This window comes from Microchirus variegatus (genome assembly GCF_963457635.1).
Source record: "Microchirus variegatus genome assembly, chromosome: 12".
Taxonomy (NCBI): domain Eukaryota; kingdom Metazoa; phylum Chordata; class Actinopteri; order Pleuronectiformes; family Soleidae; genus Microchirus; species Microchirus variegatus.
This window is the reverse complement of record NC_139813.1, coordinates 6501376-6514841: the sequence shown is the minus strand read 5'-3', so window position 1 is coordinate 6514841 and position 13466 is coordinate 6501376. Positions and strand designations below refer to the sequence as shown.

General features: G+C 40.1%; 1 protein-coding gene across 1 annotated transcript in view; it reads right to left on the bottom strand.

Moving 5' to 3' along the window:
- Positions 1 to 4544: 4544 nt before the first annotated feature.
- The window catches only part of ptchd4 (patched domain containing 4), a gene marked incomplete at both ends in the record, with an annotated part of 48132 nt that continues 39210 nt past the window's right edge, over positions 4545 to 13466 (bottom strand). The window contains one exon of the mRNA XM_083899128.1: positions 4545 to 6220. Within this exon, the coding sequence (XP_083755254.1) occupies positions 4545 to 6220 (1676 nt within the window). The remainder of the gene's footprint in view (positions 6221 to 13466) is intronic.

Genomic DNA, 13466 nt, shown 5'->3' with positions numbered 1-13466 from the left:
CCATTTTTCAAAGATTTCATGCCTTCTTGCTATACGTACATACATGACATAGCTTTTACATTATGCAACGTTCACTGCAGCTGCTTCAGGAAGTAGCCTGCCATAAATCCTTATTTCTCTAAGTAAGGTAATATCTGGGTGATGAAATGTATAGAGGTCATTACAATTCAATATTATGAATTACTTTTCCGAGTTCCACAAAAGTTGGACATTATTTTTTTTTTTAGCTTTTTACTTCTCATTTGCATGACTGATTTAAGTTTAACCAGGGAGGTTCACCAGCCTCTTTCATAATTTGTCATATGGAAATATGCCTTCCTTTATCAAACATGTACAACACATACATTTCATTGATATTTGCAGAGAGTAAGCTAAGAAATAGGCGTCCACACAACGACAGCTTTGAAAGGATGAGTCATTCCTGACAAGGTCAAAGATCTGCCAGTCAGAGAGTGGTTTCAAATTTGTTGGGCTTTGTTTTCTGACTAACACTAGTTACCAACTTTAGACTGACCATTAAACAAGGGAATTTTAAAACATTTTTTAAATGATGGAATGCAAATTGAGGTAACTGAGAAAACTGTCATTGTCATTCTTTTTTTTTTTTTCAATTCTGGGATTGTTTGCCTTTGTGTTTTGTGTTCATACACTCAACAAGCACTGGGACACCTGTGCACACATCTGTTATCTTTAGCTCGTCTGGCATGTTTACACTGGAAATACACTAGGGCTGTCACCTTTTTCCTAAATATCAAGTTTGAATGACTATTACACGGCACTGGTATTTGGATATTTCTCTTGCCATCATACACACACATGTGACATTATTATGCTAAGTCTTTCATCTTTATGTCATTTGAGATTGAATATGAGCCTGGTAAGGGTGTAAGTCACCTCCCAACAGGTGTGATCAACGGACATAGATCAAAATACCTCTGCACACAAAGACTTACAACGAATCAGGCCGACGGTCCGTCAGCAACACATCAACAAATGTGCTTGTTGTAGTTTTCAAGGAGTGATGGCGATCTACTAATGGTGTTTAACAGCTTAATGTAATGACAGCCACGTTGGACATATACAAAAGCTGCTAGATGTTGCTTCTCTGTCGCCATTGCGCTTATTTCACCTCTAATGCTCCAGGAGAAACGACCCATTGGTGATTGGTTTTCATTTTTTAGTAGATTCTGTCGTTGACCAAAACATTGTGTCTGCAGAGGGACATTTAATCGCTGGCATACTCGGCCGGGTTCGCCAAGGCTAATTTACTATTCATCTACACAAGATTTAACACTTGTGTTTCTTGCCTGTGATGCCTCCTTTTTGCTTCACTCTGGTGGAGCTAACAGCTAAGCGAACAGGTGAGATTTGCTCTTGGTACTTTGCCAAATCAAAATACTTTTAACTTTCACCTAAGCTTTCACAGTTTGAAAGGATATCTGAATTTCAGATAAAAAAAAAAAAGTGATTAGATAGATAGAATCTTTATGGTCACTGAGATAATCGACTCATTAGAAGTGTGGGGTGGAGAAAGGTGGGCTTCAACAGGTAACACACGTCAACTTAGGTATGATTCAACCAATAACGACAATGCGAGGCAGACTCTTCAACACTGGACAACTGACAAATCGCAGCCTGTTCTGGTGAATCTGGATTTCCGATGTGTAGTTAAGATCTAAAATCTGGACTTCACCACACAAATCCATATTTATGCCTTTTGTGGCCACAGTTTATTATCTTCTAATGGAGTGACTTGAAACACAATAATTCTCCATGTCCCGAAAATAAAAATGGTCTAGATCTGGTTTTACAAGCATGGCAGTGAGGATGTAGATTTAGGGTCAAAGGAGTTGGGTGCGTGGGATGAAAGCATTAGGGTTGAGAGATGGAGAAGTTAGAGTTGAAGGAGGAAAGAATTAGATGAAGGATTTAGGGTTGATGGATGAAGGAGTTAGGGTGGAGGGGTGAAGGTGATGGCTCAGTGGCACAGCAAGTCATCCCCCCAACTAAATGGTTAAGAGTTTGATTCATGATTGTGAGAGTGAATGAGCGATACGGAATAACTGGTACAAAGTGCTTTGAGTGGTCATCGAGAATAAAAAAGCAAGGGATGGAGGGTAGAGAGCTAAGGTGGGTGAGACAAAGGGAGACAGAGAGGGTTGACCAGGAATATAAAGGCTTTGCTGGTGATTAGCGGTGTGATTGAGGCGTGGCCATGCTCCTAAAGTGTAGTTCATCAATTAACTAAGGTTCAATAACTTCCATCCAACTTGATTGGAACAAAATTCAATGATTCAATATGATAGCATTAACATAAATACATTCTTACACAGCAAGTAGTCAATCTCTTAAGAGGAGAAGAGCAGAGGACAAATTGTATTAATTAAAGCAGCATTGTTGTTTTTTTGTTGTTTTTTTGGCTATGTGGTGTCAGCAGAACTAAACAAAACAATTCATCACATTTTTAACATTTGTCTTAGCATGTGTGTTTGTAAAAACACACAAACTCCCTATATATCCACATTCAACAGATACAGGCCAACGTCAGCATTCATTTCAAGTACAATGCTCATATTACTTCAAACTCTGATTTGGATTCCATAAACTCCCTAGAAAATGTCAAGCTCTGTTCACTTTTCTGCTTGTGGTTTCATTTGATTGCCATTTGAGTGCAGAGTGGGAAACACAGGAATGCATCGATAAAGCTTTTTGCTGAAATAAAAGCTGCTGCAAATGTTGTTGATGACAGTTATGAATGAAAACATTTAAAGCTGCTGTCAGTGAGATACTGTGATTAAATGAATGTCAAATAGGGCTTTATTCTGACAGCTATCACTGATTGAGTGTTTACACAGTAACGTGAGTCTCTCAGCAACAAACAGGACGTTAGTCAAAGGCTGGCATGACTGACAGCAGCTTTACATTGTGGGTGGAACAATTAAAAAAATGAGATGAAAAGGCGAAACAATTCTGCGCAGCTGGAAAAAACGGCAAGGAATGTGGATGTTTCTCTTTGACCATGCATGATCAACCCCAATTTTACAATTGTTCCACTTGAAATATCCACATCAGTATAGAGGCTGATAAAAGAAATCCTTGAAGAATATAATCACAAAACAAAACAAAAGATGCACTGCCTATTATAACACACCATTTCAACCTGCCCTTACTTAAACACAGGGCTGAACTTTAAGTGTGTTTAAATGTCAGTATAATCGCAAATGTAATTTGAATATAACGTATAGTTGTTGATTTTGATCTCAAAACCTTTTACTTTGAAAAAAAAAAAAATAAAGAAAAGAAAAAACCCAAGTGCCTCACTGCTTCATTTAAAACCTGTTACATAATTTGCTTCAAAAACCTGAACAACACCGAACAGCAATCATTGAAATGAGCTAGGACAAAGTTCAAATGTATTGGGATAGTTTTTTTTTTGTTTGTTTGTTTGTTTTTATACAAATCTGACAGACATAAGCTGGTGTGCACCATTTGGCACCGTTTCTAGTATTGAATCACATTCAGACCCTCCAATTACCAGTGTCATGCGAGCGAACTCCTGTGAGTCGATCACAGAGATATTTGTTCTCTCACAGAAATGTTTCAGTCTGCCAGACAGTCTGATATTCACTCTTAACGTTTGACTTTACTGGTCTGCACGAACAATTTGGAATTAACTCTTACACGAGTACTCATATGTACTCAGGTTTGCTGCCTTTTAAATGCTGCTGTACAACAGCACAACACTATCTCTCCAAACGTTAATTCCGCCATCGTCTAAGACTGTACATGACTTCTGGAATGAAGAAGAAATATTTGACTCCTGCTTACATGAACCTTGACATAAAGCAATGTTCAAGATAATTCTTCATAGTAGACACAGTGTATGCCATCTGCCCAGTTCAGCTGTTAAGCTATTTTTCATGTTGTGATTTAAGCATGCAGTGTGCTTCCAGGTCCACAGTTTCATTCTCTTACCACATAATTCGTCTTTTTGTTTACTTTTGCAGTTCTCCTATTTGAGGAGTGAGGTGCGTTCACTGTTATATGCACAACTTCACAACAATCTGTGCACTTTTGTATCGTAACTCGACTCACTTTTACCAACGTGTACACACATACTTTATTTAACAGACTGCGTCCATCCTCACTCACTGTCTTTTGTGATAAGGGTTGCATGAGAACATAGAATCGCTAATATTGAAATGGACTAGCATACTGTACTTTTAGAATATACCTACAGATTTAGCAAGCATAGGTTCTGCCAACTTACTTCTTTTTTTTTTTTATTCCAAATAGCTGGGAAAGAGCTTTAGAACCGAGAGCATGTTACAGTTTGTGCAAATGAGATACACTGTCCAGACTGACTGACCAGTGGCGCTGCACTCTACTCTGGCCAGCTTAGCTGCTGTTGGTTGGGAGTGACAGGTGTCCACTCTACAGGGGATACATCCACTTCCCCCTGCATTTCCAGAGGTTTCTCACAGTTGGAGAACACCTCACATTAACCAGTAACTGACCCACTGATATGCACTGCTAACATCTCTTCAAACATTTGTCACATGATCTGGATTCTCTCTGACCTCAATGCATTCTATCTCCTCCCTTTCCCTTTCCCTCTCCCGCTCCCGCTCTCTCTCGCGCTCTTTCCGCTTGGCCCGTTTCTTTTTCTTGTGTCTCTTTTTGGATGGCGGGAAGAAGGTCAGGAAGACCGGCAGGATGACGAAGCAGTGCAGCACAGTACAGCCTGCGGTGAGGAGGGAGCACTTGAACAGTGTGTAGGTCAGATTGGAAGGCACAAACACCAGGGGCATTATCCCAATCACAAAGCAGGATGTGTTCTGCAGGATGGCAGCCCCGTGCTCCTCCAGTGCCAACTTAATGCACTGCGTCCTAGTGTGCTCAGTGGCCAGCACAAAAGTGTACAAGTGTGGTGCACAGTGATCCATTGCAAAGTTGAGGGTATAAATAAGGCACAGGATTGAGATGCTGTCCATGCCAACGTTCCAAAGGGTCATCAAACCCAAGACGCCCAGTTCCACAGATGTCACTGTGAGGATGAGCCAGAAGTTCCCTAAGGGATTGATGACCAGGAAGAAAGTGAGGATGAGGATGGTGAGTACACTGAAGCCTGAGGTCAGGATGGGGGAAATGACGGAGGAGCTATAGCGGTCCATGAACACAAATGTGGGATTAAAGGCAATGAACTTGATGCTATTGATGAGCATCAATGGACGGAGCTTTTCCAGAAGCTCCACCACCTCCTCACGCTTCTTCTCAGTTGTCCGTGCCACCAGGTACATCCGTGAGGCGATTATGTCATACTCATCGGTGTCACGGTTTTTTGAAAAGATGATGTCCTCAGTGAAGTGCTGGTACTCTGGGCTACGCAGGAAGGAGCCTTTTAGGATGTTGATGAAGTCGCCCTTTGTTGACGCACTGACATTCACCACCCGCAGGTAGTGAAAGAAATTGTCCATCCACGAAATCTTGTTGAAACCATGACTTAGAGTTTTCAGGTGCTCCTGTACCGTGGAGTTCCAGTACTCAATGGGCTCATAAATGTAAAATCCGATCACAGGACTGTAGTTGCTGAAGTATTTCTGCTGAGTCAGCGCATAAGAAACACTCGGGGAGTTACTAGCTAACAGGTTAACTATATTCGATCCGTCACTGATTTGTAAACATCCCATAAACGAAAAAGAGGCATAGATGAGATACAGAATTACCACAAAGGGCTTGACATAAGTGTTTGTTATCCACTCTGTGTAGTGTTCTCGCAGGAAGTGCTGGATGAAGTGATTCTGGTATGGAACACTGTCATGGTGCGTAGACAGGTCATGTCCATCACTCATCATAGTTTTAAACCACGTGGGCTGGCGGTCCAGATACTCCACCGAGGGGATTTTACAACAGAAAACACTGTGGTAGCGGTTCTGCTCCAGCTGTCCAGCAAACACCAGACAGGAGCCATAGAAAGAGAACACGTAAAAGTAGTTGACCAGTATAGCAACGCACATGCTCTGGCAGAAAATTTTCACCGACTCGATGTTTGTGAAGGGGCTAGCTCCCATCCCGAAGGTGATGATGTAGAGTGAGCTGGTCATGGTGTAGCAAACCATCACGTCAGCAAAAGCGTCCGCCACGCGCTCCTTGAAGGGTAGGTTTTCCCTCGTTCTCCTCCAGCCTGCTAGCAGCTCGAACACTCCTTTGGTTCCATGGCCTGGATGAAGTGAAAGAGAGAAAGAGTGATGTGTTAATGCCGTCTGTAAATTACAAATGACACAGTCCGAAATGGGAGAATGAGTTTGTTATCATTTAAAGCATAATTATTTAAAACAACCATGTTTCTGACTATCCTCTACATCACGTGTCACACTCAAGACCCGGGGGCCATCATTTTATGTGGCCCTCGAGGTCTATGCTGCTTTAAGGGATGTGTTGACCATAAACTACATTTCCCACAATGCATGTCGATTGTGTTACCCGTGAAGTGACGGCATCCCGTCACTAGTTTGCAGTGTATCATTGTATATGCATCATGGGGCGAATTAAATTGAGATTGAAATATCCACAAATAATCCCAAAATGTCCAGGAAGAGAAAGATTGATGCAGATTGGAAGGCAGTTTCAAGAAAAATGGGAAGCCGAATACATGTTTGTGCTTCAATGAGAAAAAATGTGTATGTGTATGTTTGTGTTATAAGGCGGTGTCGGTCATTTGTCGTTTGTCCTCCTGCATGTGTTTTGGGTCGTTGCAGTGTGTTTGCCCCTCTCGGCCACCGTAGGACCCAGCTCTTTTAGTCATATATCTGTTGCATATTCGGCACTACACACACCAGTTCCCTTAGTATGTCACCTGTTAGGATTGAAGACTGTCAAGCAAACTTTTCGAAAGATATGTGATTTACAGCCCAATATCCGTCCGTGCTAAGCGTATAGTGTGAACTGCATATTTTTTTGTGCATTTCAGTCTTTTAAGTCTTTCAAAGAAATTTCAAATGTGCATGAAATTATCCTGGGTGAATTCAAAATATAATAATCAGTTTTATTTGTGTGGCACCTTCAAAAACACCAGTTTACAAAGTGCTTTGACAAACAAAGCAAAAACAGAATTAATACTCAGGGACAGAAACAAGATAAACACAAAGGTAAAGCCACAAAATTCTGAACAGCAAATGTCACCGTAAATAAAAGCAAAAGACAAATAAAACCAAGAACACAATGTCATGCAAGAGCAAGTATAAACTGATAAGGAAATATACATACATAAAAGGGATTAAAAAAATGGGGTAACAAGAGATAAAATGTGAGGTAGAAATAAATATTCACGGTATATAAGACATAGTTACCAATCAACCACTTGCTCACTCACTGACCAACCAACGCAACCCAATGTAGCAGTGATTTACTGTGGCATCATTATGGCGCAGCCCACATCCCAGGTTCATGTGATCACAGCACATATGCAGTATGTCTACAGCTGTGATGTTGCATGAAGCTCAAGAATGTGATAACTTTCAACTCTAAAAAATACCTGCTGCTTTTTTCTCTCCCTTGCATTGAATATTACTTTCTGTTTTTTATTCTGTTTCACGTCCCACTACCAGTACAAGTTCAAGAATCAAAGAGTTCTGCAACTACGAATTATAAATAAATATTTTTCTGTTACCTCATTTTTGAAAAAATGTGTAATGATAAAATGAAAATATAAATGTTGGATGTCAACCTCCAAATAATTTCACCAAGATTATTATTTGATGGTACATGCACTTACAGCAGGGTGAATGGCACCTCTGTCAAAGCCCGAGCAGGTCTACATCGCCCGCATTGGCACTTTCCTCTGCTGCAGCTTTTATTTATGCCGCTCACAGACTTAATCTGCAGCTACAGCAGCCAGAGCTCAGGAGTTTAGCATGAAGAAGTAAATCACTGTTTCACTGCCAGGGAGGGTGAACATCACGCAACTTCCAATTTGCATAACATATTTTACATAGGATTTTGACATGTTTTGTTTGCTGCTTGGTACATTTCACGGTACGGGCAATTGGCAAAGTGACAATTGTAGTGACAAGACTGATCCACGTGCATTTGAAAAATGGAAGTTGCTGGTCAGGGAGATTGTCTTATAAATCCATGGACACGACAATTAATTTAATGTTGCTCCACTATGTAAATAATTCACTGACAGAGACAAATGGGTTTGGCCCCTCTGTGTGTTTCTTTGCTACCATCAGCTTTAAATATTCCTTTCAGAGGTGGAGAGGAGAGTGAGAAAGGTCTACTACTCTTGACAATATGATAAATTTCCCTTTGTTTGACACAGAAGGGAAAAAAAGTTAATTAACTATAAAGGATCAGGCCAATGTAATGAGTGGGCTAGATGACACTTTCTGCTTTTAGTTTTATTAAGATGTCCTACAAGTCGGTCAATTAGTTAGTGTCAGTTGGTTTGGAGTGTGGATAGATGGGGGGAGGGGTGAATAATAATTGCTGGTGAAGGTGGATAAAAAACAATGAGCAATCAGGGTGTGTTTGTGCGTGTGTTCCTCCAGACTGAGTGGTGCAGCGTCGTCTTTCAACTGGGGTTCAATTCAGGCCTACACTTCCCCAGGCAATGCACTGTATGAATGTGTGAGTGTTAATCATTGTTATTTATAGATCTATAAAATAAAGATAGATATATGAACCTTATGTGCAGGGTTAGGGTTAAAAAAAAAAAAGAAGAGTAAAATAATACAGAAATCCATAATTCTATTCAAAGTCATGGTCGCCTTTTAATGACGTTAACCCACTTTGTCCTTCTCTACTATAACTCCACGAGCAAACCCTCTGCAAAGTGTGTCAGAGCGAGGAAGGAAATATTTGGAACTACTAGTTATCCAGTGTGTTGTCTTTCATTTCTTTCATTCTGGGTCACGACTACCTCTTGCATTCTTCAGATTAAATCCTTTTCCGTTAAAAGCAAAAACACAGGGTAACAAGACAAGAATTCCCATGATCCCCCACTCTGCTTCCTGACTTCATTAAACAAGGTCTTTTGTTATTGTTTTGATTGAGAGATCCCTGCCCAGCAAAAAAAAAATACATATTGTGCACTTAAAAGCATTTCACCCGAGAGACAAATCAAGCAAAACTAGCACAGTTGGTGCAGAGAGTGCAGGAGCATTAATGAGTGAAACAAGGGAAAAGGCGGAGGAGGCAGAAAAGCACATGGCTGGGAGCATGACTGAAGCTCAATGCTAATCATCTTTGGAACAAATCCAAAGTCTGCTCAGTGAACGCTGTAGAACTGAACATCTGGAAGGGTCACACAGTTGTGCAGTGTCTCACAGCGACAGCGGTTTGATCAAGGGCCTTGTGGAGTTTGCCTGCTCTCCACATGTGTGGGGGTTCACTGCGGGTACTCCAGATACCTCCAAAAGTCCAAAAAACATGCAGATTATGTTAATTAGGCACTAAATTGACCATAGGTGTGAATAATGAGTGGATGGTTTTTCATCTTGTTGGCCCTGCAGTGGACCGCCAACCTGTCCAGGGTGCACCCCACCTTCCGCCTTGTCAGCTCGATTGGACCCTGCGACCTTCAAGTGGAAAATAAAACGGCAGAAAATGAACAAATAAACACCCCGGAAATTTACAATAGCTTCCTAACTGAGGCTGACCGAGAAACTGCTGCATTCCCAACAGCGACTGTTATTGCTGTGGTAAAACTGTCCTCTAAACAGTGTAGCACACACTCATGCATGTGCACACCCACGCGCAGTATATGACTTCCATTTCAGAATATTATTGCTTCTACTATGAGCCTTCAGGGAAGACCAGACTCATTTACTGTCTCGCCCACACACTAACACACTCTGGAGGAAACTTTTGCATAGACTTTGCCTCTATTTTTCCCTCCCTTCTCTCCTCTGAGACTGCAAGTTTTGACAGCTGCAGTGAACAACTTCAGCACTTCAGCCGTGTGCAGATGTCTGGAAATAACAGCTCGCTACTAGCGATGTCAACCTGGAAAAGAAAAACATAATTAATATGCACCTTTAAAGCCGTCTAGTTTAGCCGCGTCTTATATTGCAAAACCAGAAAAATCCATGCTAATTTTTTTGGTGATTTCAGTTCTTCCACTAAATCTAATTTGATTGAAGCCTCGTCTGATGCGGCTCTTTCCTGTTTCCTTCAGGGATCAGTCCTTGGGTCCCCAGTTATTCTCTACTTACTTACATTCTGTTGCTCTCCAAACGTGTCTATTCATAAACAACATGTAGAATAAGTGAAATTCTGAAAATGTTGCAATCACACTGATCATATCAAATTTTACATGCATTGTATGAATTGTGTTGGAAAAATACAATGTGATTATGGCTCCAACATCAAAATAAACACTTACACCAACACTTTCTCTTTCAATAAAATGTATTTCTACTGTAAAGTAATATCATCATCTTAACATCTGTAATCCAACTGTTTCTGTTTCTGTTTTGTTTTTTTCCCGGAAATTCAAGATCTATACTTTTTTTCAAAATTATATATTTTTTTTCATTTTTTTTTGGGAAACTACGAATTTGAAACTCGAGATTTCAATATCCAATTATTATTTTTTTTCCTCATTTTTTCTTTTCTCATGTCACTTCGGGGGCCCCGTAATATTAAAAAATATCACAATAAAATTCAAAAAAATAAATAAAAGGATGGATTTAGCTGCTGACTGAAAGTTGATGAATTAGTTGTTAAGCAGATAATAATTTCCCAAGCATGAGGCAAAATCATACATTACAAAAGTATATATATATTAGAACTAGAAATTATATTAAAGGGTAAATCAGCCATTGTTACAACCGTAAACAGCACAACTACAGAGCTGAAATGGAAAAGCTTGAGAGGCACGAGGCTCTGTGTGCTGCACTTAAGTCTCAGCGCGCAATTAGACTAATGACCTCTGCCATTTCTTACCTCCTTACATGCACCGAGACAGCAGCCGCAAAGCACAACTCACATCCCCTGCAACCTTTTACTGAATTACCTATTACACATTCCTTTTTGCTGGGATGTAGCCTGTGTTGTGTGCCAGCCACTGCAGCAGTGTGTCAGAAAACAGGGATGGATGCGGAGAGGAAGAAAGATATGAAGCTGTAGCTCAGACTGGAGAGACAGAGAGGCAAATGGCTTTGTATCTGAAGCACCTGCAAGATGCACATACAAGCCTGAATGGATTTTAAGAGGGCACTTTGTCACTGGCTGTCCTGTGGACTATTTTCTGCCTAAAAGAGAAGATGGGGGTTGGGGGTGAAAAAAAACCAGCCTTATCGTGTCACAGCCTGACCACAGTGATGCTATAATGGAGGCTCTGGTTGGACAAACCTTCCCCTTTTCCCCTGACCTGCATGAAAAGTCACAGAGTGATTAAACTAAAGTCCTGTTTTGAACTAAACTTGTAGACCACAGAAATCAAGCCACCATGTGTCGAGATGACATGTCAAGATACTCCTGCCCGCAGTGGATTGCTCCAATCAGGATATTTGTCAACAAATTCCTGCTAGGGATGGACAGCATACTGATTTTTTAAAAATCATATTGATATACTGCTGTAAAACTAAGTTTCCTCATTTATATAATGAAACACAATTGGAGGCCAAATACAATTCATACACAGCATAACATATGAACCCCATTCTCTTGTGCTTTTTTATTCTAACAGCTATGAATGAAATTTGGACAACATATACATTACATATAATACATAAACTATTCTATATTTCTACAATTCTTATATTTGCCAGCGTGGCTGACTGTAACAACAAATCCATAATGTTCATTTAGCAGCTATAAGAGAGAATAGATCATGGTCTGAAGATCACTGATGTTTGAACGTACACATTTTTTTTTCATTTAATGCTAACCTGCTGGTGCTAATGTGCATTCACATTAAATGGTTGAAAATTATCTGGGCAATTCAAAGCCAATGCAATGTGAATCCCACTTCAGTCACTGGAGTTGAAATATTGAATACTGTAGCAAAAGATTCGCATGGCGCAATGTCACAAAAGCCAAATCGGCATTTAGATTCTCGTCTCTGTGGAGAGAGCACCCCCTGCGACACTCATATGGAGGATAAAGCGGTATAGAAGATGGATGGATCACTGTCATCACTGACATGTTATTTCTTAAAACTGGTATAATTATGTATATGTGGATTTGATTTCCTGGGTTTCTTGTCATGGCATAGAGGAATGTAAAACCATATATCACTGAACTTTGCATCATAAGGTTAAAAAAAAAAAAATTAAATAAAATACTGCTCCATTGCTTTTAATATTCCACATACAGTGACATTGGCACACTCCCTCCTGCAGTTCAGTGGCATCATTAACTTGCATTTTCAGTAGGAGTCTGACAGAGTTTGAAACTGCAATTACCTCCAAGTGTGAAACAGCAAATTTGGTCATTTGCATTTGTAAGTTATTTTCTTGTGGAAACTTCAAAAGTTTTTAATAGTTGTTTCTTTCTGCAGTATGTACGTTTTAACTTGTACTGTACTTGTACTTCTTTTACTCATCCTGCTCTTGCAGCAGTTATTATTAACCAACATTCTAATGAAGTAGCTTCTTTTGGTTTTTGTGACCACCCACACACACGTAACACCACAAATTGGTGCCCATAATTCTTATTCCACCGCGAGACACTCTGGCGGAGCTCGTCTCTCAATATCAAACCTGTAGTGTAATGACGAATTAAACCTGTAGATGACAGTACTGCTCTTTTTGGATGAGCGATCAGCATAGATCATAAGAAGAAGGACTCCAAAAAAGGACCTGGGGTGACGCGGTGAGAGCCGCATTTCTCCTTTTGCGTGTAGTCGTGTGTAGTCTCAACTGAGAATCTTGTAAATAAGTTATTGTTTTGCCATCAAAAGCCCTTTCTGAGTGTTGAGAACACACACACACACACACACAAACACACATGAACGTACATACATACTAAAAATGTTTTTTGTCAGATGTAAAAATTGTTTTGCCATCAAAAGTCCATTATGAGTGTCGAATTTGTTGTTTTATAGAAGGAAAACATTGTTCAGATGTTTGAGGTGTCACTAAGGCTACGTTTACATTAGCTGGTTTTTAAAAACTGATATTGTTCTCCCTTCGTTTTCCAAAATAACTGTGCACAAATCATTTTGCCGGAATTTTTTAGAAAGAATCGTTTTCAGAGGTGAAATCGCAGTTTGTGTGTAAACTGAAGGCACAAACAAAGGGGAAAGTCTCTGTTTTGTAAAATACCCGTGCTAGTGTAAATGTAGCATAAAGCAAAAAATATTTGCCCCAAAGTCACCAATCTGCTTGAAATGCTTGTTTTCACAAAAAGCTAGTTTTCTCAATTTTTTTGGTCAAAAACTGTGTTTTTGGTGAAATCAGCCTATTTTCAGCCATTCACCATGTTGACTTTCAATGCCTGACATTTTGCCTGGTAAA